Source organism: Cygnus atratus, chromosome 24 (genome assembly GCF_013377495.2).
Source record: "Cygnus atratus isolate AKBS03 ecotype Queensland, Australia chromosome 24, CAtr_DNAZoo_HiC_assembly, whole genome shotgun sequence".
Classification (NCBI taxonomy): Eukaryota; Metazoa; Chordata; class Aves; order Anseriformes; family Anatidae; genus Cygnus; species Cygnus atratus.
In genome coordinates this window covers 3505227-3528656 of record NC_066385.1, presented here as the reverse complement: position 1 = coordinate 3528656, position 23430 = coordinate 3505227, and the positions used below count along the sequence as shown (strand labels likewise).

Sequence of the window (23430 nt, the reverse complement as noted above, 5' to 3'; positions counted from 1 at the left end):
ACAAAAAAAATAAAACATGCTCCTAGCAATACATTCTGGGAAACAAACTACTGAACAGCAGGAAACTCGATTCCAAACAACCTTAATCATGAAGCTTTACTACGCACTATGTCTATGGAATAAAAAACAAGATTCTTGAATTTGTTTCCCCCGAAATAAGGCACACGCACCTCCCTCCGTGTTGTAGCAATATGCTGTGTAGTGTCCTGAGCCAAACCCTTTACCATGATGCATCACCACAGCGGAGAGGTCATAGACAAAGGTCTCTTTGTCAAGAGAGGAGAGAGAGTCCCTGCAGCAGTAAGGTTCCATGTTTAGTACCTGGTCAAAGAGGACATGGACCCCAATCTTCTCACGGTGATTGCGTTCAGACCACCTGCAAACACAAGGGCACAATCAAAGGCTCAGGACCTTTCTGGGCAGCAGCAGAGGGCTGTAGGAATGGAAGATGCACTCGATAGCCACTGCTGAACAGCTTAAAGAGCTTTCCTTCAAGAGGGCATCACAATTTTTTTTCCTTCTGTTTTCACTTTAACATCTACTGCAGTCATCTTTTGCATAAAACTGACTCAGTCACTGATGCCCATTGGCTGCAGTTACAGCATTGTTGGGACTTGTAACAGCCAAACAAAGAAAACAGAACATCTACTGCGACAACCAAATGCCATTTAAAATGCTCAGTTATAGAAATATAAAAACCTCGCTTCTCATAATTGTCTACACTAACCATTTTAGAAACCTTGTGTTTTGAACTTTGCCTGCTATGCTTTATTTAACATGATACATATATTTAACTATCACAGGGGATCCAGCTTCAGCAAGTCTTTCACTCAACAGATGAGTTCATCCATCTCACAGTCACTGCTTCAAGTTGTCTCCAAGATCAGACAAATACCATTAAGTACAATTCACAACACATTACATTGCATGTAACAAAAAACATGCTACAAGCAGGCCTTTTTTTTTTTTTCCCTCCAGGTTTTAGTTAGTAGCAAGCATTACACATCTTCTCCGGGTAAAACATTTATAGACGTGCATTTCCCAGGAAGTGAGAGAAGTTGCTGGACCCCACTTAGTACTTCTCTCCCAAAAGACAGAAGGCACCTGCCTGACACCACGCAGCGTGCCCCGCTCACCTGAATCGTTTAAGGTGCAGTCGGAGGACCTGAGGTAGCCTGTAGATCATTAACTGCTTTTTAGCTTCACTCAGAACAAGAGGTTTAGGAGAAGACTTTCGCCGTTTGCCTACCAAAAAAAAAAAAAAAACATATCAAGGAAAGATGTAATTATATTGAGAAGGAAAGAGAGCCCGTTATGAACTTTTTCTTCCAGCAGCACTAGTCCATCTCACATGCACCCATAGGATGGAAACACGAGTAAACATTTCTTATGCGTTCCTTCACAGACAAGCAGCTTTCTAGGATCTAAAACCATGCTTAAAAACAAAGTATTTTTAGACATCTAGGGTTGCAGCAGTTTCAGCAGGTGAGCTATCAGCATACAAACAACACTATTAGACAATGTATTTTTTAAAATACCACTGTGACCCATTTATTAGACCACTACAACAAAGCTTACACTAGCAAACTTAGCTCCAGGATATTAATACAACTTAGAGGAAAATGCTTCCAGCAAGGTTCCACCTCCAGGAGGAGTTCTGGCCGCTCACAAAGCAAAAGGAACTGCTGAACAGAAACTGGGGAAGAGGAGGGAAAAACCTTCCTCTTCCCAGTGATTACTCTTTCCAGGACACCGAACATACTACCATACCAGGAAGACAGGTGGCTTTCAGAGCTTCCAATAAGAAATGTACCTGTTAATTAGATTTCTGCACCTCGCTGCACCAGCTCAGAACAGATGGGTTGCTCCTCCTCTATCGCGTCTGACGAGCGGTGCCCCCAATAGTTTTTGGCACCTAGATGCAGGCTATTTATTTGCCTTTCCCTGATTTTTTTTCAGCTGGTTAATGTTTCTTTAGCTGTTTAACTCTGAAGTAACTGTTAAAATTTGGGCTCCCACCAAAAAAATCACAGAAGACTGAGTTAAGATAAAAGCTGTGTTCGCCCACATTGACACTTTGTGAACATTATTTGTGAATCAGAATCTGTCCAAATTGTATTTGGCTTTGTTTCAAGGACATCTAAGTCAATGGTTATTTCCTAACATTTTGGGAAGATGTTTGGTAACTGATTCACAAGTTGATAGTGTAGAGATCTCTACAAATACTTGCTATTTCAGCTGCCTAGTTGCAATGCAAGTCAAATTATTGCCATTTTCCTCCCAAGGGAATAAACATTTGCCATAAATACCTACATGAAAAAAATTCAAATACAGCTTATCAGAGTAGCTGAGCTGCAGGATTATACACGAGGCTAAAATTATATTCAGAAATATAATGACCTTACACTCAGACCTGCTACAGAAGTCGTCTTCTAGCTGAGCACAGCAAAATACATGCATTCATATAACTGGTAATATATTAACCCGAGACTCACGGAATAACGTCACTCCACTGCATTTTGACAAAATACCTACAAAGAGATAGAAACTCTAACCTGGTGGCAGACCACGAGAACTCTGCAGTTGTGATTTCTGGTTAAAGGATTCAGTCAAGAACAGACAGCATACAAACAACTTGTTACAAAAGCTTTCCAGCCATGCAGCAGGTAAGGACTATTATTCCTTATCGTTTTCTCCTCTTCTCTCCAAATCCAATTCCCTCAAACTCTAAGTTTCCTTCCCCTTCCCCTCCAATGCAAGGGAAGGGTATGTATCGGTCACAACAGGTTTTCAGACAGAAAATACACATCAGGAACCTCTCAGAAAAAAACACAGGGCTTCTAATCATCAGAGATAGCAGCAGACTTACTGTTGCATTGGTCGCATGCATATATCCTCCCTTCCAGAGCTTCAGTCTCTGTGAACTTGGCCAACATTTCTGTCAGCATGCATTCCGTCTGGTTAACAGGGACGATCCCTTTCTCAATGGAGTGATAGCGCTCAGGAAATTCCAGGGAAAGATCCCAAAAGGGCTCAACGGTGTTGGATTTGTAGTTGCATGTTATGCAGGTGACCTGGGAACGAAATGTTGATACACAAATGAAGTTATGTACACATACACCTGTAGACAGGCGTTTACATTCACATCTAAACTGCAAGCTCATGCCCAAGATGAAGCACAGCTTCATGGACACAAAAATGGCCAGTTGGTCAAGAGAAACCTTCTTAGATTTAGTTTTCAGATTAGAAATGCAAATAATTTAGAGTGCTTTCTCAATTCTCCAGAAACAGAGACAATATTCACCCCTATCAAATTCACCTCCTCAGAAGAAGATATTACAGGTGTAATACTACTTCACGGTTGGGTAATAAGCACTTTGCTTTCTACTACAAGCAGTATGTGTTAGCAATTATCACACAATATTCCTTCCCTAGTTTCTCTATTTTCCTTGCACATTCTAAAGTGCTGTGTATAATTCCTCTGTTTCATCTGCTAACTATATAAAAATTATTCATAAATGGAGCATGAGAGGACAAATTTAAAATGCACTTCTCCTGTCTTTCTGGAGTATTATAAATATGAACAGCAGAAAAGTTTTCAATTAGTCTCAGAGGCAGCAAGCGAGAAGATGAAGAGGTAACAAAACCAGAAAGCAGATCCAGACTTTGCACTCTCGTGAAAACCCTCCAGCGGAAAACCAGCTTCCAACTTTGCACTGGCTTTCCAGCCATCCACCTCCGTCCTCTGACGGCACCAGTAACTTCACGATGTACTAAGTGTAGTTAGTGGATAGGGAGGGAAGTCCTCTGTGCTTGGGGAGGTTTAAAATTCAACGCAGTCTCTGTACACATGGTACACAGGGAGAATAAACAGCTTGACAAGTTATTTATAATATATCGTAACAACAGATAACTTACACTGATTTATGAACATCTTCATGCTGGTAACAGGCCTGCCTAGCACACTGACCTTAGCCATAACGCAACACGTTCCAGAGCCAAGAGACAACTGAACAAAGAGCGTTTTGTTAAGCAGCACGCAACAAGTTCATGCAACGCAGTCGATTCAAACAAACCATGACTTCGAGCATTCCTTCCCTGGAAAGCCAAAAGCTTTAGCTCGAAAAATACACCTTTTAGTATTTAATGTGCACGGAAGTTCTTAGGGGCGGTAGGCACAGTAAGGCTGGCACTCAGACAGACCACGTAGAGACTAACGGGGATGCACACACATCGTATGCCTTGGGGGCTGATCGTGGAAGCCCTGAAGTGTCAAGTTGTGTGTGCATTCATTTCTCCTGGACAGCAAAGGCAGTCGAGGACTTTCAAACACGCTGTGCTTTCAGGGTCAGCCTTGTGGGGAGTAACGCGTTTCAGACAAGGGAACGGCACAGGAATAAAAGACCGAGCAGCGTGACAGGGCAGGCACGTTCAGCTCCTACAGAAACATACGTTAAGCATGCTCAGCATCTCAAGATGACTTTCAAAGGCCTGCAAATAAGAAGTGTCACAGACAGCTTATTCTTTATAGCACAGGCTGACTGCCCTCTCTGTCCTTCATCGTATTCTTTCTAGTCACAGAAACAAAACCATAAAGGGACAAGAACTACAAAGACACTTTAAAAACACAATAAAAACTTAAAACTAGGGGCTCAGAACCTCTGTGCTAGTGCAGATGTCATTCTCAAGTGGCAAACGTCCACTGAATTTACAATAGACATGAAAAGCATTGAAAACACTGACAACCTGTGCAGCAATCAGTTTTCATTCTCAGGAGACACTCCTAAGCAATTCCTCCTAAGTCTCTGGTGGTTCCTCAAGAAACAAAGCCTTCGCTTCTTGCTGTTAACAGCTCCCACCGATTTCTGTGTGAAACCAGGTGCATACCTGACTTAGCAACTGCCCGTGAAAAATGGTGTTCACCACCTTCAGGACCTGCTTGGTGAGCTTCCTCTGAGAGAAAGGGATGAGGATCCTGCGCTTCGTTCCTTCCGACTCCAGCTCCTGCTGTACTTTGTCCAACAACTCGCATAGAAATTCCTGAGCGTCCTGCTGATCGTAACCCCGAAACGCTGGGATCAGACTCCACACAGAGTGCAGCATGGCAAAGGGGGACACGAGCGCCCACTTGCCAGACCACATCACTCTGAAGAGGGTGTGCAATTCGTGACAGAGGGAGATGTGCTTTGAACTTGGTTCCTTGGGTTGTATCAGTTCTAAACTCCTGCTTATCGAGGAGCCACCATTTAAGCCAGCTGGCAAGCTCTGCGTGCCATATGATCCCACTTTGTCAGTCTTCCCTGACTCATTAGCAGCGGATCCATTTGCCAATTTGCCAGGCATCCTAGACTTCCCATTCACAGTTTTGGCTAAGAGTTCTTCTGTTTCACAGAGATCAAGCGTTAAAAAACATTCTCGAAATTTCTGGAGGTGACTTAGCACTTGCAGAATAGAATTCATGTAACATGTGTTTCCCAGGTTCCTTAAACCCGTGACCCCAGGAGTCATCAGAGGCTTACGCCGGATGGAATAAAACTGATTGAATCTGCTGCTCTGCATCTGCCTTGAGGTAGGGGAAGCGGTCGCCACCTCCCTGAATTTCCTTGGAATCAAGTTCTCTCTGTGCACGTGGGACAACAGCCTCGCACTCTTCCTTGGAGGAGTGTTTGCCAGCTCCTCCAGAAGCTGTCTCTTCATCTCCTGCCGCCGCTGCCTAGCTGCCTCCTTCTTCCTCTCCAACTCCTCCATTTGTTTCTTCTGTTGTAATTTTAGCTGGCCTCTGGAGCTCTTATCAAACCAGGTCCGCAGCGCCTTTGTAAGCAAGGATTGGCGCCTGTGCCAGAGAGCTGTAAGCATCTGAGACTGCCCCTGAAGGGTCCTTTGATGGTTGCACATGTCCTCTCCCAAAGCCATGGATCGCAAAGTCCTGCCACTTCTTGTCGACGGATCATGTTTTTGACTTTTAATCGCTGACAGAGAACTTCTTAGCAGTTTCAAATCACCCTCGGGGTTATCATTCAAGACATAATCTTCACAAAGGTAACAAAATACATATAAATCATTAACTTCCATTGCCAATGGATGTCTGGTTTCTTCAAAGTGTTTAAGTGCATGCTCCTCGATGTACCTCCCACAGGCTACGTGGGAGCATTTCAGACAAGCCCAGATAGACTCAGTTGTCTGGCAGTCCATGCAGTGCCACTTCTGCGGGTTCAGGATAGAATGGTCCTGGGCGAGTCGTAGCCGCCCAACATGTTTGCATCTATCCATCTCTTACAGAAGTCTTCGCTGCTTCGACCTTGGAAGGCAAAAAGAAAAATATCTTAGACCCACTTACATATTTAAAATGATCTCTTTTTGTACCAAATGTAAAGACCTATGAAAATACAGATGTCGAGTCACATCGATTCCAATTGCAGTTTTCCTTCAACCGACTACATTATTTCCGTGCACAATATTTTTGAAAGCGGTTTTTAGTACCAGCAAAAGAGATTGGATTGACAAGCTCTGCAGAACAAAACTGTCTATCCGTCTACTAAGTATGGCCCAGACATCTGCCAGCGTGCCCTGCCCAACCCGAATGGCTCGCTTCCAGAGAGAAAAACATTAATTCAGTCCACACGTTTGATCTTTAGCTGCCCTCTTGAAATTGATACATACAAAATGAATTTGGAATTGGAATGCATGTCATCAGGAACTAGACTGAGGTTAGCAACTTTTCACAGAAGCCACAAAAATATCAGATAATCGTCGTAACCAGAACTGGTCTATATGGGATCTCAAGTCCGCAGGCTTTACGTTCTACCCTCAAATTCTCCAATTTCCCTCAGCCTCCCAAACATTTTAATGTTTAAAAATCAGCAAAGGAAAAAAATGAAATGTGCAACACCTTGTTAGAGTAAACCTAACAGAACGTCTGCATGAACACACGTCAACAGAAAAAGCTGATTTTAGTAAATTACTATATTGTCACTGCAGAGAAATCAAAGCGAGATACTACAAACATAGTTGGGAACGCAAAAAAGCTTTCACTCCATGTCCTACATCCATGTGTTTTATAAAAGCTATTCAGTTGTACAAGGAGAAGAACTAAAGCACCATTCCTCGTGCCAGCAGTGGTGTCTTTTGTGCAGTCCTGACACAAGTGAAAGAGATCAGGGCACCGAAACAGCACCCAGACCCACCCACCCGCACGCGTTACTCACTGAGTCATGTCTAAACATTCTTTCCTTCACGACATAACGTCCAGAGCCTGGAACATCCTCATTTCATCCAAAGGAGCCTTGGTGGTTCTTTGAGAATTTAATTACTACTTAAGTCTTCATTGTAAGGCAGCACAGCTTCAAAACCCTAGAGAGAAAATATTCTTGTGATGCACATACACTAAGAAAGCAAACAAGGTTGCTTTTGAACACAATTAGTCCCCTCAGCGCAAGAGCTACTGCAGAAAACACATTTATTCTACGGAACAGAATTACCTCAAAGTCAAAGCATGAATGCACTTAGGAACCCAAACACTTAGACGTTAAAAAAAAAAAATCACATGGAAGATGCACTTGGAATTTCATTTTTCTGCTTTTGTTTCTGATAATCTATAAATCTGGTGATCACATGTAGCCTCTTCATCATAAGTCTTTTGTAGTGGATGACCCAACATATGGCAGGGAAAAAATCCGAGCAAAAAAACTGAGTAAGAACATGCACCTCCTGAGATCACTTCAATTTTGGCTGTTTCGATAACTTGGTGAAAGAAGGGGGGTGGAGGTGAAAAAAACCCGTCCTGAATTAAATTTCATTTCTAAATGATTTTTTCAAACAACAAAAATGAAGAGAAGAATAGCTGTCAAGTGTAAACTGCAACTAAATAAGAACTATAGAGGAAAGAAAAATAGGAAAAACCTGCATTTTGCCAAGGCAAAAAAGACTGTAAAAAATGTATCTGTTATAACAATCCAAGAAAGAATAAATTAATTTGCTTACATATCTCTGGCTACAGTACTTCAATACAATACAAAGTGATACGGGGGACAGCGATAATATGCACAAAGTGACTACGGATGTCACAGACTGTGTCAGATCAGGCATTTAAAATAATTAGTTAAAAAAACACTTTACGAGGGACAGAGTTTAACATAACAAAGGCAATAGCACACCTCTCAAAAGCTTAGGATAGATATTGAACGACTGCCTCTGAATGGTATACAGAAAACCTATCTGACCAGGCTAAGAAAACTTATTTTTAATGGTCCTAAAATGATGCAAATTTACCTCAATTGCTAACTTTTCCCACTGATATCGCTGCTAAAGATGAAATCTGTTAAAGAAAAAAAAAATACATATATATAAAATAATATATATATATATATATATCAAAGCTTTTCTGTTCTTTAACTCTCCTCGTCTTCAGATTAAAGCTCAAGTGGCCACTTCAGAATTCATCTTAATACGGTGATTTTTCAGTGTCTAAATAACCTTTTTAGTTGTTTATTTGCAATAGTTAAAAAAAATTGCTACACCTCTCACTCGGACGGTGTTCATTCACTCAGAAATCCTAGGACCTGGAGAGACTTTTGGAAATGCTACAGTAAACAAAGGATGGGTTCCGTCTCCTCCTTCCGAGTTGGAAGCATTCCTTCTCACCTTTCTCTCACCTTCCTCCCAGACCTCTTTTCGCCCTTCTTCTTCTTCATTTTCCTGCTCAAGCCTTGATAGAAAATTGTGGAATAATCCTGTCTAGCCTTGGTGAGACCAAGTGGCAGAGATTCCAGCTTGAAAGAGTATAGACACTATGGTAACATTGACAGCCTTCATTTACATAAAAGAATACTAATTATGTTGTATCATCAACATCTGTGATTCTGCTCACTGCCATATGCGACAGTGTTGGGAATTTAACCCTTGAGTCTCACAGGCATATCCGATATTTGTTCCATCGAACAAAAACCAGGCCTTCTGGATATTATTTCCTAGAGATGGATTAAACAGCTGCCCAGCGCAGTCACTCACCAGCTCTGCAAGGTCTCGGGACACAATATTTTCCAAGAGCACTGAATTTATCCTCAATTTCCAAGAAAAAAATAAAAGAAGAAATAATGCTGATACGTTGCTAGTTTCAGCTGGGTAACAGGCTACAAGGAAATCAATCACACACCAGATACAGCGCATTAAAGAATCATGTTTAACAATGAACTAGGCTGTCAGTATATAAATTACAAGCCTTTTGTCAACTGCTTTTGCTTTTCCTGTGTGGGCCAGCAAGATTTCCTGTTTAAAAAGGGGACAGATATTTTAACAACTTTGGTCGGTTAACAAGGCAGCTTTGTTGCACCTTAGCTCAGTTATTCTCAGGACAAAAGCTTCTTTGATGCTGCCTGTGATGTTCCCCACCTGTTTCTCTTTAGGTATCTACGAACACTCCCCTCGCAAATCTAAGCCCTATTAAAAAAATCCCACATACACTGGGCTGCTCTGCAAGTTAGAAGTAAACGGTGCCTTTTTTAACCCAAATGACTTAAATTATGCATCTTTTCCACTTCCCCTCCCAAGGCTGTTGTCAGATAAGGTCCCCTACTTCTCCTCGGTGTGGTTTTAATGCCAAAGCTGTGCAGGGAGAGCAGCCTGCCCAGCCAGCCTGCCCGAGCACCGCGCCGCTCGCTGCGCGGCCACGGTGCTCGCTGAGCCTCTGCCGCGCTCCACATTTCAGATTTTCTCCTTCACGTTATAGACGCACGTTACCAACTCACGTTTTTTTGGCTCCTTCCATGAATAAAAAAATGAAAAGAGGCTCTCTGGCATTGTGCAACACGTACCGATGGCAGCTGGAGCGTCTGCAGGTTCAGCCTTGCCACCCCACACGCAAACTGATTACTAAATAAGTCAGGGAAAGACACATGCACACAATTAAGACCAAAATTTGTTCCTCTGTTCCGTGTAGGTAAACAAACAGCTTGCCACAACCTCCTAGAAAGGATAAAAACATCGCGCTAGCAGGAGAAATTAAAAAGCTCTGATTAAAGGAAAACACAAAGATGAGTCACAACCTGTACACGGTCGCACAAGGCAGGGAGGGGGGGAACCCTGCCAAGATTACAGAGTTGGAGCCATTTAAGATAAAGCAACAACTGAACACAAGTTTCTGTGGTTGATGTGACAGTCTAGGATAAGCCATGAGCAGGCAGCCAGCGTAATGATGGCGAATTAACATCTTGCATTTTAAGGTCTTGGAAGGAAACTAAAAGGACTCCTCTCTTGGCAATCACAATATAACATTATAGTAATAAAATATAATTTTTTTTCCTTGGTTTTCTTCCATCAAGGTGGATCTCATCTGAAGAGACACCTCCATGGCTATAGCCTGCCCTTCCTGCCTGCCTGGACCTTTTCCAGGTAAGGGGTGGGGGCAGGAGGAACAATTTCATTGATTTCCGTGGAGCAGTGGTACCAGAATTGCGTGGAGCTGTATTACAACTAGCCAGCTCTTCTTGGACTACCAGGCCAGGAACGTTCCAGAGACAGTCTGAAAAGTTCTCACCTTGCAAATCACTTACAGCATTTAAACACAAGGTCAGACCCTGCTTTCTTTACCTGTATGGCTCATAAGCCTGGGAAAGCTTATTGCAAGATCCTGTAACTACTTCAAGAACCAAATGCAGCAGAAAATCTTAACCCTAGAAGAGTGTTAAAATAAAACACATGACTTTATTATATTCCTTTGTACCATTGTTACACATTTGGAAACTGATTAAAGACATCTGTGCAGATCTGTTGACATTTGCTACTTTCTTTTTCTAAATAAATGTCCGTGAAGTGTAAAAAAAAAAAAAAAGTTTATGGATCAGGAAAGGTGCTGGATGCTTTGCCTTGGAAACTAGGTGCACTTCCCGTTTGTTCAAGGGTTGGCTCCAGAACAAGTAGGAGCCCGGAATCCCGGCACAAAATCCTTCAGCTGCAATCTGGAAGTCATCTTTAAAAGACAGGTGGGAAGCTCAGACTGAATGATTCTTTCATTCATTTATCCCTCTCCCGGGAGTGGCAATAGTGAAACACAGCAGCATTTCACCAGTCCGCGGGGAATTGCTATCGCATTAAATAAAACACGTCTGCCTTTTTTGCAATTCTCATTTTGTTTTAAAACACTGCAGGAAAAACATCCTGAGATATTCTTGGTTTCCATCAGAACTAGATATCCTACACAAATACACTGCATTTCATCACAGAAGTATAAAAATCTTCGATGCAAAAATCGAGAACCTTCCAGGCACCCCTGCCCCCAAACAACTTTAGAGTGGAACTTCTGGCCTGCTGCAAATACTCGAAAATGCAAATTAAGGAGATATCAGAGAGAATCTAAAATTTTTTGTTTTTGCAAAGCTAAAAATTGCATACAATTACTCAAAAACTTTATTCCTCTGATTATTTTAACCTACCCATTTGCGAGGAACCAATTATTCAACCAGATGTCTAATGAAAACATGTAATCTGAGCTGCTCGGAAGATGGTGAAAAAAACTCCCTGCTGAAGACAGCCATGTCCCTCCGCCAGCAAAAGCCTTCCACGTGCTCACAGCAAAACTCCTACCCTGCGTTCGGTTCCCAAAGCGTGTGGGAGCCAAGAAATGGCACCTTGCAAACCGAAACATTGTGCAATTGATATTCCTTTAGGGAAAAGGAAGAGCTAGAACAAGGAATGAGCATCACGGCCACATCACCTGGGCAGGCGTTGTCTGTCCTTACAAAGTTGGGCATGGTCCAGAGCTACTAGCTCGGGCAGCACAGCAGAAAACACTCCACAAGCTCTCCCTCCGCTTCTTCTCCCAAGAGCCATCTGCTTGGCAGAGCAAGAATGGGTTTGGGTTTCTCCCTTTACTCCTCCAGTCCAAGCCCTGCTGGTTTCAGGCTTTCAGATTGCGCCTCCAAAGATTAACAGCAGCCCTAGAGATTTTTTTTCAATTACACTGAAAGCATGTTTTATTAAAAATTGTCAGCTTTATATCCTACAGTGGCTGGCTTCTCTCTACCCAAGATGACACACTACCAAGTTAGTTACAGGCAAATTAACCCAACTGACAAAAAAAAAAAGAAGTAATGCTCGGAAAATTTACAGATGATTAGGTATACGGGGTTTCTTTGAAAAGGCAAGCAAAGCAATGAATTAAATAGCTACTGTGAATACATGAATAAACCACAACTTAAGAGACACGCAGACAAATAAGGGCTCTGACTAGCTGTGACAGGAGCCTTCAGCTGTGACAGCAAAAGCAGTCACTGGTCTCACCTCCCTCCTGTCCTGGCTGCGATCACCAGGAGCAGGATGGGCGCTCGCCCCGAGCTGGCCGCAAACCCCACGGATTTTATTTCTGTGGCCATCAGCTGCAAGGGCAGCAGCACAGCAACCTCCCAGAGCCCTGAAAGAGAACTCCTCCGTCCGAATCCCAAGCTTCTGGAGTTCTGGAAGATCCCACTTCCCGTCTGGAAGGTGGCCAGCGTCCCACACGTGCTGTCACAAGCCCGGAGGATTTCGGCTGGCTGCAAAAGACACCGCGTGCCCAACACACGGCACCACGCGTGCAGCGCCCTGCTCCAGTTCGAAGCTGTAACCACAAGGGAGCTCGACTAAAACAGGACTTTACTGCCAAATTCCACAGCAAGTTCTATCTACTCCTTTAAGTTAATTATGATTATGTCAATGTTAACCTGCTTCTGAGAGTTCACGCTTTGCTGCGGGCTCAAATCCAGAATCTGGGGAATCAGTTTTCAAAGAAATCTTCAAATCATTGCAAAAAGAAAAAAAAAATACTCAAAAGCATGGGGATTGAGGAAATCCTATTTCCTGCACTGGTGTCTTTGGTGGGAATAAATGCGATTTCTGCAGGACTCAGTTCTCTGAAGCGCCTTGGGGAAGCTCAGGCTGGTGGATGCTGCCCCACACCTGATTTTAGAGTACAACGAAGAGCACACACACCACAGCGTACCGTGCAGTTACCTTCTAACATTTCCTACTCCACAACAAAAAGAACAATTCTTAAGGGGCCCCAATTTGTCCCTATTGCCGGCCCACCTGCAAAAATCAGCCATCCTCCCTAGGAAGTTCACGTAGTTTTAGGGGGATAACCGACAAAGATGACACCACTTGGTTCACATTTCCATCAGCTGGTGGACGTGAGCGTCCCGAAGCTTCCAAACCAGCGGCATTGAGATCCCAGTCCCACAGCACCCTGGATATAAAACCCGTCCGACACCAGGCAGCAGCAGCAGAACCCACCCATTCTACCCATTTACCCCAAATTCAGCTCACCAACAGACCATGCCCGCAGAAAACATAACATTTACAGGTACAATCTAACCACCAAGGATCACAGAAATTGTTAAAGCCGCGTTCAATCCAGTGCTCAGAGCTTCCCCGGGAAAGGAGCAGTGATGGGAAAACACTCTTTTTCCCCTAAAACGCTGGAATTTTGAGTACTCCAGGAAAAGTTTTTATGTCCCACAGACTGTTTCACACATGACTGGCATTCTTAAATCTACGGCCTCATACAAACTGGCTTTTTTTGCTAGCATGCTGATCAAGCCTGAACAGAAATTTCAACGTTCCCCAGCCCCGTTCCTAAAGCAAGGCAATGCCTGGAGTAGCTACGAGAACCTCACCCTGCCTTTATTGCTTTTACAACTTACTGTGCTTGGTGAGCTGCTTTGGATATACCAGTCCAAACATCATTTCTGCAGATAGAAACTTCCTTTACCAGGAAGGCTTGCTGACAACCTCTCAGAAGTTAGAGAAACACCAAACTGCTTTTCTTTGGCTAGAAGAAATTTACAGCTACGCCAGAGGAATGCACGCTGCCTGTGTCCTCAAAGACCAATCATTCACATTTTACACAGGCCAACAAACAGTTTCAAACGTGCACGTGTCTTCTATCTGCATTCCTTCCTGATGAAGATTCTCTTAAACCAGAGACAGCTCAGCATCCACTAGGAATATATCTGGCAGTTTATGGTTTGAAAATAATCACAAAAGGGCGAAGGCAAGGCGAGTTTCTTCAGCTCACAGAGCGTTTTAATACAGCCCTCCTTAGAAACTCGCCAATTTGCACTGCTATTCAAATTCCCCAGCCGTGCAAGTTTAAGCTTGAAAGTTTTTAAAAATTAAAATATTTTAAAGATGAATATTCAAGTGGAAATATTAAAAGGATGAAAAATGAATATTCTTATTAAGCCAAACCCACACCATTTCTTGTCCAAGTACAAGAGATGAATAAAAAGAATGGTAAGATCACCTTTTGAACTTAGATTTAAGATAGTTATTTATTCTTTGGGGTCACCTTAAAACAAACAGGAAAAAAGGATCCACGTCCTACAGCTCTCTGAAACTATGGGAACTTGCTACAGAATGGCTGCTGATGTTAAAAAGCATTATTAAAATGCTATATACTTCTTAGTTCATGGTGTTCTGGAAGTTAATGTTTCTTCATTTATTGCAACACATAAAATCCCCCCTCCCTTTTCTTTCCATAGGCTTCTGAGGTTTTATTTTTGGTTTGGCTTTTTGAAGTGTTAATAAGCTGGGAAACACGATACAGATACGCTGTGTAAAAGAGGCACTCCACATTAAAACAATTCACGATACTTCCTTTAGTCCTAGTGAAACAGTCAAAAAGGGAAAGAGTCAGTGCAGCCCTTCCACTGGTAGTTACATCTGTATAAGCCTGAAGCAATTACAGCAAATACGTACAATTCGAATTATCAGAATAAAACATGAAAAAATGTTTTCCATTAGAACTGTCTGCAAGTAGATGCTAACTGCCCAATACAAAATCATAATTTCTCTTTATGAGTCAAGCAAGCAGCTTTATAGAATCCATGAATTCACAATGAATTCTATTTCCATAATTGTGACAACATCAGAGCGGCATGCCACAGCGTTTTAAAGTTTGGTACGTTTGCCCCTGAACATCGCTCACGAAAAAAACCTCTCTCTCTGCCAGAGCAGACAATAACAGAGCTGTAATGGACGTAAAATCAGCAGTGCTGAAGCCAAGTGAACAGAGCTACGCCCGTTTTCACTATTTGGAAATTCAGGCTACAGTTTGTGCTCCCCACCAGCCCCAGAGTGTCAGGATTCATACCCAAAGCGATGCCTTTTTGTTTCCTTTCACACTTACCGCTGACCAATTCGGCAAGTATTCAAGTTTAGGGAGGCTGCTCAGATGGATGGAGTACGTGCTTACGTATTCACGGGTTAGGACCTGTGCACAAGTGAACAAGGCAGATTAAGAATAATTAACAAGGCACAAGTTAAACAGAACGAGCCATGTTAGATTTCAGCGTGGCCAAACAAAGCAGGAATAGAGGAGATAAACAGCCATTCGCTCGTGTCCCCACTTACCCTACCTTATCATTCCTTTTATTCATGGCCTGCTGTGATGCAGCCAAAAAGCTGATTTTTTGTCAGAATGCAGAAAGCACTATTTCTTTCGACCATAATATTTAAACACTGTTTTTCATATTCAGTACATATCACATTTATCCCCAATTCCCACATAAACAATGCATTCAGAGTTGAGGCTGATAGCAATAGTTCAGGCATCATATATTAAAAATACTTCAAAAACCACCCTCGACCTTTTAGAGCGAGAATTCCACACGATTTCTAGCCACCTTCACAACACCACGAAAATTAAACGCAATTTCCCACTGCCTGCAAAGAGCTTCTTTAGCAAGGTCAGAGCTTACATTTTGACCTGTAGTATCTTGCTCCGTCCCCCCGATCTTTCGCAAAAACTGGTAATTGCTTCTCGCCGCTGCAGTAAAACACACAGAATTTTAACAAACCAAACCAAACCCAAACCCTTCCATCTCACAGGTACGAGACGAAGTTTTATAGCTCCAGCACGTCAGCGAATTCTCCTGGCACTGCTCGCACACAAAACCGATGGCTGCAGCAGAGATCAATTTAACAGCCCTCGTATTCAGAAGCAGGCTAGCAGTCTCTTCGAGAATCTCTTTGTGATAGACACAAAGACGGATTATACCAGGGAGTGAATACTTGGTAAGTTATGGGTAGTCCTCCGCTGCTCTTCCTCCCCCATTTCAATTCATATTCATCTTGGCAAAATCTTCGGCAGACTATTAACTAATCTAAAACAACATCGCAGCTGATACAACATATAAAGCAATCAGTCAAACGAACATGTCAGTGCCATCTACTGAAGCAATAAAGAACAAGACAACCCCAGCAGGCTGGGGCTTATTATCTCCCCAGCCATAATGAATAGGCAAATAGTATTAAATGTAAGTACGGCAGCCCACGGTCGCATTTCGCTGTGCTTTAAGCCCGAGAGGTGTCTTCGATGCGTCTGAAGAACGGAGGTTAAACCACGACAAAAATAACGAAGGGTTTCGACACCTCTCTCCATCATTTCCTTTCCCTTCACTCGCCAATCAACTACTATTAAGTCCTGTAAAATCCTCAGCGAGTGAAACGGAACAGCAGCTAGAAAATTTTCTATGGATTTTAAGGAATGCCGTTAACTGGTAAGCGGAATAAATCTTAGTGACCGATTGATCCAAACGCAACGACTTGTGCTCGTTTTTCATTTGTCTAAGCAACAAAATCAGGCCGGGATGCTCAATAAGCACCGGCACCCGTTTGCAGGGTGCCCGCAGGCGGACAGGGGAGGTGCTGCTGCCCCTCGCCTCCAGAAGCTGCCGACCTGCCCTGGCCTCGCTGACTGCTGGGCTCGACCCAAGGTCTCCTCCGTTTTCGTGTCAACAAAGAATCGGGGAGATTTACACGGCCTCTTGCTCTGCTCAGCCGACGTGCCTGTTCTGCGCCTGGAAAAATCCATACAGGCAGCGCGCCCCTTCCCAGGTGTGCAAAAGGAGACGGAGAGAGGCACCAGCAGAACGAAGAAATAAATGGTTTCTCTCTCATTTTTCCATACGTCCAGCCCGCCAGCAGGCGCACAAGTTTTGAGCCTCTCTTTTCTGGTACATAAGGAAACATTTCACTTTCCCCCCCCTCCTTAAGGAATTATTCCCAATTTGCATGTTATGAATCTTGTTCTGGCCGAAATCCTTTTCTGTAAGTCACAGGCAGCGTCTGAGGGGTAACGCCATTGTCCCCCCACAACACGCCGACCTAGCAGAACAAGGTAGGAAGCGGGAACCTGATTTGCGAAATATCAGATTGTTAATCTTCTCTAAGAATCGAAGATCAACCAAGGCCCAATTCTACAGCATCTGTTATTTTAATCAATTATCTTACTAAAAGGTCAGGGTTCGTCACGTCAATTTGTCTTGAGATGAAACAACAAAAGGACAAGAGGAAAAGGAAAGAGGGAGAGGTGAGTTAGGTTCTGATGTCACAGTACTGCGTCTCAAAAAGCTGTTCCTAAAACCTTCCAGTTTTATAACAAGCAAGAAACCATTTTTCTTATTCCGGAATTCATTCATTTCTAGCATCCAAAATGACAGGCCAGGGAGCCACGCTGCCAAATCACCCTGAAAAGTTCAGAGAAAGCGCAGCACAAAATTCAAACAGAATTTTTCAGCCCATCTTCGAAAACCACTCGTTAATTTCATCCTCTGTCATGAATATTCCATTTTCTCAAAATAAAGTCACGATTGTGAGAAGGATCCTCCTCACCGCTCACATTCAGGTGAATTCACTATTCTTAGTTACATAGATTTGCTTCCAGTCTTAGTCTGATGACAGATTAACTCGTGGCTGGTAGGATTATGGACTTACCTCTGGAACTAAATCACTTTTGAATCTGAGTTATAGCTATTAGTTCTTTAAAGCCTGGCTGAACAGCTTTTAGTACCTCCTTTGTATTTTTGAAAGAATGATTAAACATCATTAAACCCGAGCTAAGGGTTCTTTCTCACAACTCCAGTGAATAAACAGTTAGCTGATTTGACTATTTCTTTTGTGCTTTTTCTTTTAAAAAGAACGGCAGAGTTCTACATGTTTTGGGTTTTGTTTTTTTTTTTTTTCAGAATAATTAATACTATTGTAAGCCTAGAATACTTGTCCCGAAAATTAAAACAGATTTTCCATGTTTGTGTGTTTTTTGAGCACAGAAAAAAAAAAAAAAAAAACAAAACTTTGTTCTCCTCTGGGAGAAAGAGCTATCCAGACCAACCTGCTCCTTTGTACTCAGCACGATGCTTTTGTTCCCTTCACGTTTATTCCTCTAGCTGCAGAAGACACAGCCAATTCTACGGAGACTGGAAGCGAGGCACTCGCATACAGCAACAAGCTAATGACTCCTCTCTAGCGAAGACATCCAGCACGTATTTAAGCAGGGCTTATTTTCACGTGAAATGCTCCAAATGTGACACCTCAGATTTCCATGCCACCAGCAAACAGTTTCGCTACACACCAGCGCAGGGCAGGAGAAAGGACTGAGCCGACATCTGAACAGGGTCTTGCTTTCAGCTTCCTCGTCCTCCTGACGTTCCCTCCAGCAACATCTGTAAGGAAGGCGAGGAGCAGTCTCCCCGTACTTTTGTTTCCTGGCAGAGGGTGGAGATGTTTAGCCATCAGTCCCTTCGTTTAATTAGAACAGGAGCCAGCTTGGTTCAACGAGCTGCCTTAACTCATTGCTTTTGCCTCCTATGTTTCCAGGACGGGAGATTTGGATGGGACAGGGAGGAGAGAAAAAGTTTCCCCTAAGAACCAACAAGAAATCAACCCTGTAACTACTACAGAAGGTCACTGGGTGAAAAAGCTGGAGGCATCTCTCCTCCAAGAATGGGATGCCATAATTATATGGTCTCGTCGCACCCCGATGAGCTACAGACGACAGATCACCTTGGGTTCCCTGCCCCAACAGCCAACCACTGATCTACATCCCCGACAGATGACGGGGTTTTCTTTTTGTTTAACTAACAGACAAGCCAAGTTTCGGTTAATTCATCATTAAGCACCCGTCTGGCTCACGCTAAAGCAGCCACGATCTCGGAGTTAGAACTTATCATTCGTCACTGTTCATTACCGAGGGGAGGAAAAAAAAACCCCAAACCACAACCCTAAGCACCCAAAGGCAGACAGTGCCACCCTGTTCTAGCAACATATCTACAGACACAAAAACATAGACCTGCAGTCTGCTTCAAACAATCCTTCGACCTCTCCCTCCACCCACCAACTATTGCCAACTATAAAAAAAACACAGGGAAGAGAAACGCAAATCCTAATTAGTCAAAAAAGCCATTAGCTCCTCATTTGACGGAGTTATACGGATCTGCACGCAGAGGGGAAAAAGGCGTTCATGACAAATTGCTTTTGCTGAAGTGCAATGTATGAAAAAATTATTTGTTCTGATAGACTACAGTTCAATATTTATGCAGATAATGCTCGAGCCAGAAGTCAGCCACAAATCTATATAATTTTCTTAATACACGAGGCACTTGTTATTCAGCTGGAACACATTTAGCATACAACATAACGTGAAATTCTAAACTACCTAAAACGCATTGGTAAAGTTCGATCCAGCACCAGGCAGGAGACAAGCCTGGTCCCATCACACCGAAAGAATGGAAGGATTTAATATAAAATACGGTTTTGCTATTTGAATAAAAGGAAAGCACATTTGTCATGAACTTATTGGAACGGAGTCAAGCTTAGAGCCACTGATCCCTTCCAGGAAACCGGGGAACAAAGCAGGAGCAGTCCAGAAACACAAGCCAGCATCGACTGCCCTTCTTAAGATACTCTTTTAGTATTTCTAGCTAAAAGCTACTTATCGCTTCATCCGCGTATCCACCTAGACAGGCTGCAAAGATCCCTCTTCCGTACCATTTTTATTTAAAGTTCAAAACCTTGAATTGTCTTCAGAGGCTTTTCATAGCATGAGAGAGAGACCGAATGTAATTATAGGACAGTATTTCTTAATCAAATCTAAGCCGCCCACTGAAAGCGAATGGGAAAATATGGTTGCAAGGCAATGCTTCTCAATCAAGTGGACGGATTTGCCTTTCAGAGCGAATAAGGGAATGTAGCTGTGGTCACCATTTCTTAATCAGCTCAGCTGATGTCCTATAGAAGGTCTCAATGGAAGAGCACAGCTGTGGCCCATAACTCTTGACTTGATCTTCCATGGTTTGACTGAAAAGCCTGAAAAGAACATAAATGCACTAAAGCTTTTCTCCATTAAATTGGTTCTTTCAAAACCGCCGCTGGGTTCACCCGGAGGGAAAAAAGAAAAAGTTTATTTTTTCAGTACGCTTGGTTAGGGGTTGAGCGTAAAAGTTTTTGTGATATATATACTGCACACTGAGGTATACCGTAATAGATCAAACTTTCTTTTAAAGGCCGAGATGGAGCATGTTATTTAGTAACTCCAGTCTTCTGCAGGGATTCCTGTGTCTGAAGATGTGCTTTTTTTTCCTTTGGCTAAAGCACCCTTCTGCATTTCAGTTAGGAAAGGTACAAAACAGGGGGAAAAAATCTCCTCAGTCAGATTTTTTAAGAGTACATTACTCACGAACGACATGTTACAGAAGATACATTTCAAACGCACTCGTAGTACGTTTGAGCTCTCACATCCACATATTTCAATTTTCTTCTTCATTTGAAAATGTGGCTGAGTTACCCAGCCAAAGTGGCAAGACGAGAAAGAGAGAGCAGGCGTTCGTATGCAGCAGGGGGAGGAAAGAGCCGCTGTCTTTCGAATCGCTGCCTATATTTTCTTCTGCTTTCTCAGGAAAGTTCTTAAAAAGACAAAATTCTCAGTGAATTACACTATAACTACCCAATTAGGGGAACCTAGCTGGCGAGCCTCCTTTAAAATCTCTTTTACACTCAAGCGATGCCCCAACGAGTTTGCCATTTTCTCAGAGATTTCATCGTGATCTCTGTACCGTGTTGGAGGTGTAATAGTTAATGTAAGCTCATTACCATCATGCAACAGAAAGCTAATTAACACTTAGCACAAAGCAGCCAAGTTTACTTTGTTTCTACCTATCTGAAGCCCCCTCAAGGTACTAAATCACTTCTCAACACTGGAGCAAGAAGTCTGGGGGATATCCTGCAGAAACAGCCCAAAGCAGGGTAACAGAGAGCACTCCGATGTGCATTTTGCTCGATATTCTGCGATATAAATTACTGCAAATATACTAACTAGCTCTAGACCATCCAGGAATTACCTCCCTATGATGGCGGCAAAGGACGGGGTAATCACACCTGTTTTTACGTGCTCTCTCTCCCCTTACTCCCTCGTTAAGGTGTTTTGTTCCAGCGCTGTGCTAGCGCTGCCCCGCAGCTCTGAAGCCCACCACAGGACAAATCCTGAGTGCCGGGGCTGTAATTCAACGGCTTGCAAGCAACATACGACTCAACGGCCTCGCCCGAGCCACCTTTGATCTCAACTCTAATAAAAAGAAAAGCGAAAAGCATTAGCACATAAAAATATGAGCAAGCAACCAGGACGCTCTCATCTATAAATAAGATTTTACAAACGTATTGGCTTCTGGTGAAGAATTTGTTGAATTTGCTTATTGCAGCTCACGCTCTCCAGAGCGGTAATTCGTTAAGGGTTTCACACCGGCGAGGATGGTCGTCCAGTCCCTGACGCTGGTGAGAGCAGCGGGGGCTTCTTTCTGTACAGCATGCCGAAAGCTAGCAGCCTGTCCACTGCGGTTAAGAGTTTAGGGAAGGTGAAGTGTTTACGCACAGAGCAACTAACAACAGGCTGCTGAGACGAGAACATCTCAGAAGGTTTCATTCCCCATGGGGGGAAAAAAAAAACAAAACTTAAAACAACAACCAAAAGCCTTGATGAAATATTCAAGACCAAAACCACACAGGTTGTTGCAGTAAAAGTTTTGCACTTTGTGTCTCAACCACTAGAGAGGATTCTTGTACCGAGCTTACTCTCGGCGTTGCAGCATCAGGTGGACAATCTTTCACAGCACGTAAGACAACACAGCTCAAAGCGAGCCGTTGCTGCAGAGCTAATAAATCTTCCTTTTCTCCCACTTGATCTGAATTACTGTATGAAGTTACAGGCAAAGTTTTCAAGTAACTGAGCTTTGTATCTCTCTATTCATTCCTAACAACTTCAAGACAAAAGCCTTACTTTTGCTTTGACTCAGAGCTGAGGTCAGCTTCAGAAACCCTTTTACACTTCTGCAAATCAAAAACGGGTGCGAAAGAATTCACACGTACCTGGTAAGAGAGAAGCTGAATTTTGAAGTATTTCCATTTCCTGGCTAGTGTAAATCTACCAGCTAACAGCTTCTACTGGCCGAGGACAGAGCTAAGTTTCGCTTTGTGAGTCCTAGCAGAAGTCCTAAGAAATTTCAGGGAAGCAATAGCTAACGAGAGGGGAAAAAAAAGTTAAAATAAGGTCTTAAAATACGTATTCCTTAATTTATACTACTCTCATCACTTGGCAAAGTACTTCTTGTAGCTCACTCTTAGGTGCTGAGAACCAAACAACAATTATTTGAAGGAAACTATTAACCTGTAAGCTCATTTAGCACTGAGGAAAACCAACTGGAACGTCTGACGTGGAGCAGAGAGCTGCAAGCAAGCAAACACCAAACGAAAGCTCTGATGAGCTGCAAGGAAACCCCTGCAGCAGCAACCTGCGCTCAGGACCTCACCTCCAGACGCGGAAAGGCAACGTACCAAGCTAAACGTGACTTTTTTCCCCCCCAGCGTTCCTCCTACAATCAACAACCCAGCACCCGAAAGGCAGGTGCTCTGCAAAGGCTGCTCCCTTGGAGCTCACCAAGCCAGATAGCGATCAGCCCAGGCGGCGTTTCGTTTTGCAAGCCACAGCACATGAGGCTTATTCACTATTTCTCCATTCTTACGGGCCTCCAGCACGTCTTGTCAACCGCAGGGTTTTGCGCCACGCGTAATCTGAACCTCCGCAATAGCTGCGGCCACAGATTCTTTAGCAACAATCTCTGGACACACGACAGCTAAATAAATCCCTGATTTTAACTTAACTCGTCGTAATTCCCTATAAACCACTGCATATGTGACTATTGCTAAGCATTGTTCCTGAATAAAACAAAGAAAAAAACAACAAAATTCGTTGTAACAAATACAACTTGCGCAAGACCAAGGACTATTCCAGACCTGAAAAGCTGCCAATTTCCAAACACCCTTCTCACTTGAACTCGCTTGTATTAATAGGAAAAATGACTGGGGGGAGAATAAACCAGCATTTACAGTTCGCAGCGTTGTGTTTGAAAGCACGCCTGGCTCAGAAATATCAAACACTACTCACGTTTGGCGCATAACTTTCAAACACTTGCATCTATCCTGTTTAATCCAATTAAAAACACCACCAAATGCTTTTGTCAACCCCCCCTTTTTTTTTTTTTAAAAAAAGAATCATGCCAATACATTTGACAACTCTTAAAGAGCAGCACCCCCAGATTTAGCTAGGCAAAGGCAGGGCAGCAGGAACCCAGA

At 43.1% G+C, this 23430-nt stretch overlaps 1 protein-coding gene across 8 annotated transcripts in view; it reads right to left on the bottom strand.

Annotated features, from left to right (window-relative positions):
* USP49 (ubiquitin specific peptidase 49) overlaps positions 1-23430 on the bottom strand; it is a 34616-nt gene that overhangs the window by 9247 nt on the left and 1939 nt on the right. Inside the window, exons 2-8 of one of the 8 annotated variants that reach the window (XM_035561430.2) lie at positions 15158-15241; positions 8269-8314; positions 7206-7350; positions 4888-6298; positions 2870-3074; positions 1137-1245; positions 171-376 (exon numbers count right to left, since the gene is read on the bottom strand). In XM_035561430.2, the coding sequence (XP_035417323.1) occupies positions 171-376; positions 1137-1245; positions 2870-3074; positions 4888-6270 (1903 nt within the window). In that variant the 5' untranslated portion in view covers positions 6271-6298; positions 7206-7350; positions 8269-8314; positions 15158-15241. The remainder of the gene's footprint in view (positions 1-170; positions 377-1136; positions 1246-2869; positions 3075-4887; positions 6299-7205; positions 7351-8268; positions 8315-15157; positions 15242-23430) is intronic. The other 7 variants (XM_050715335.1, XM_050715331.1, XM_050715334.1 and 4 more) reach the window with 7 other exon arrangements.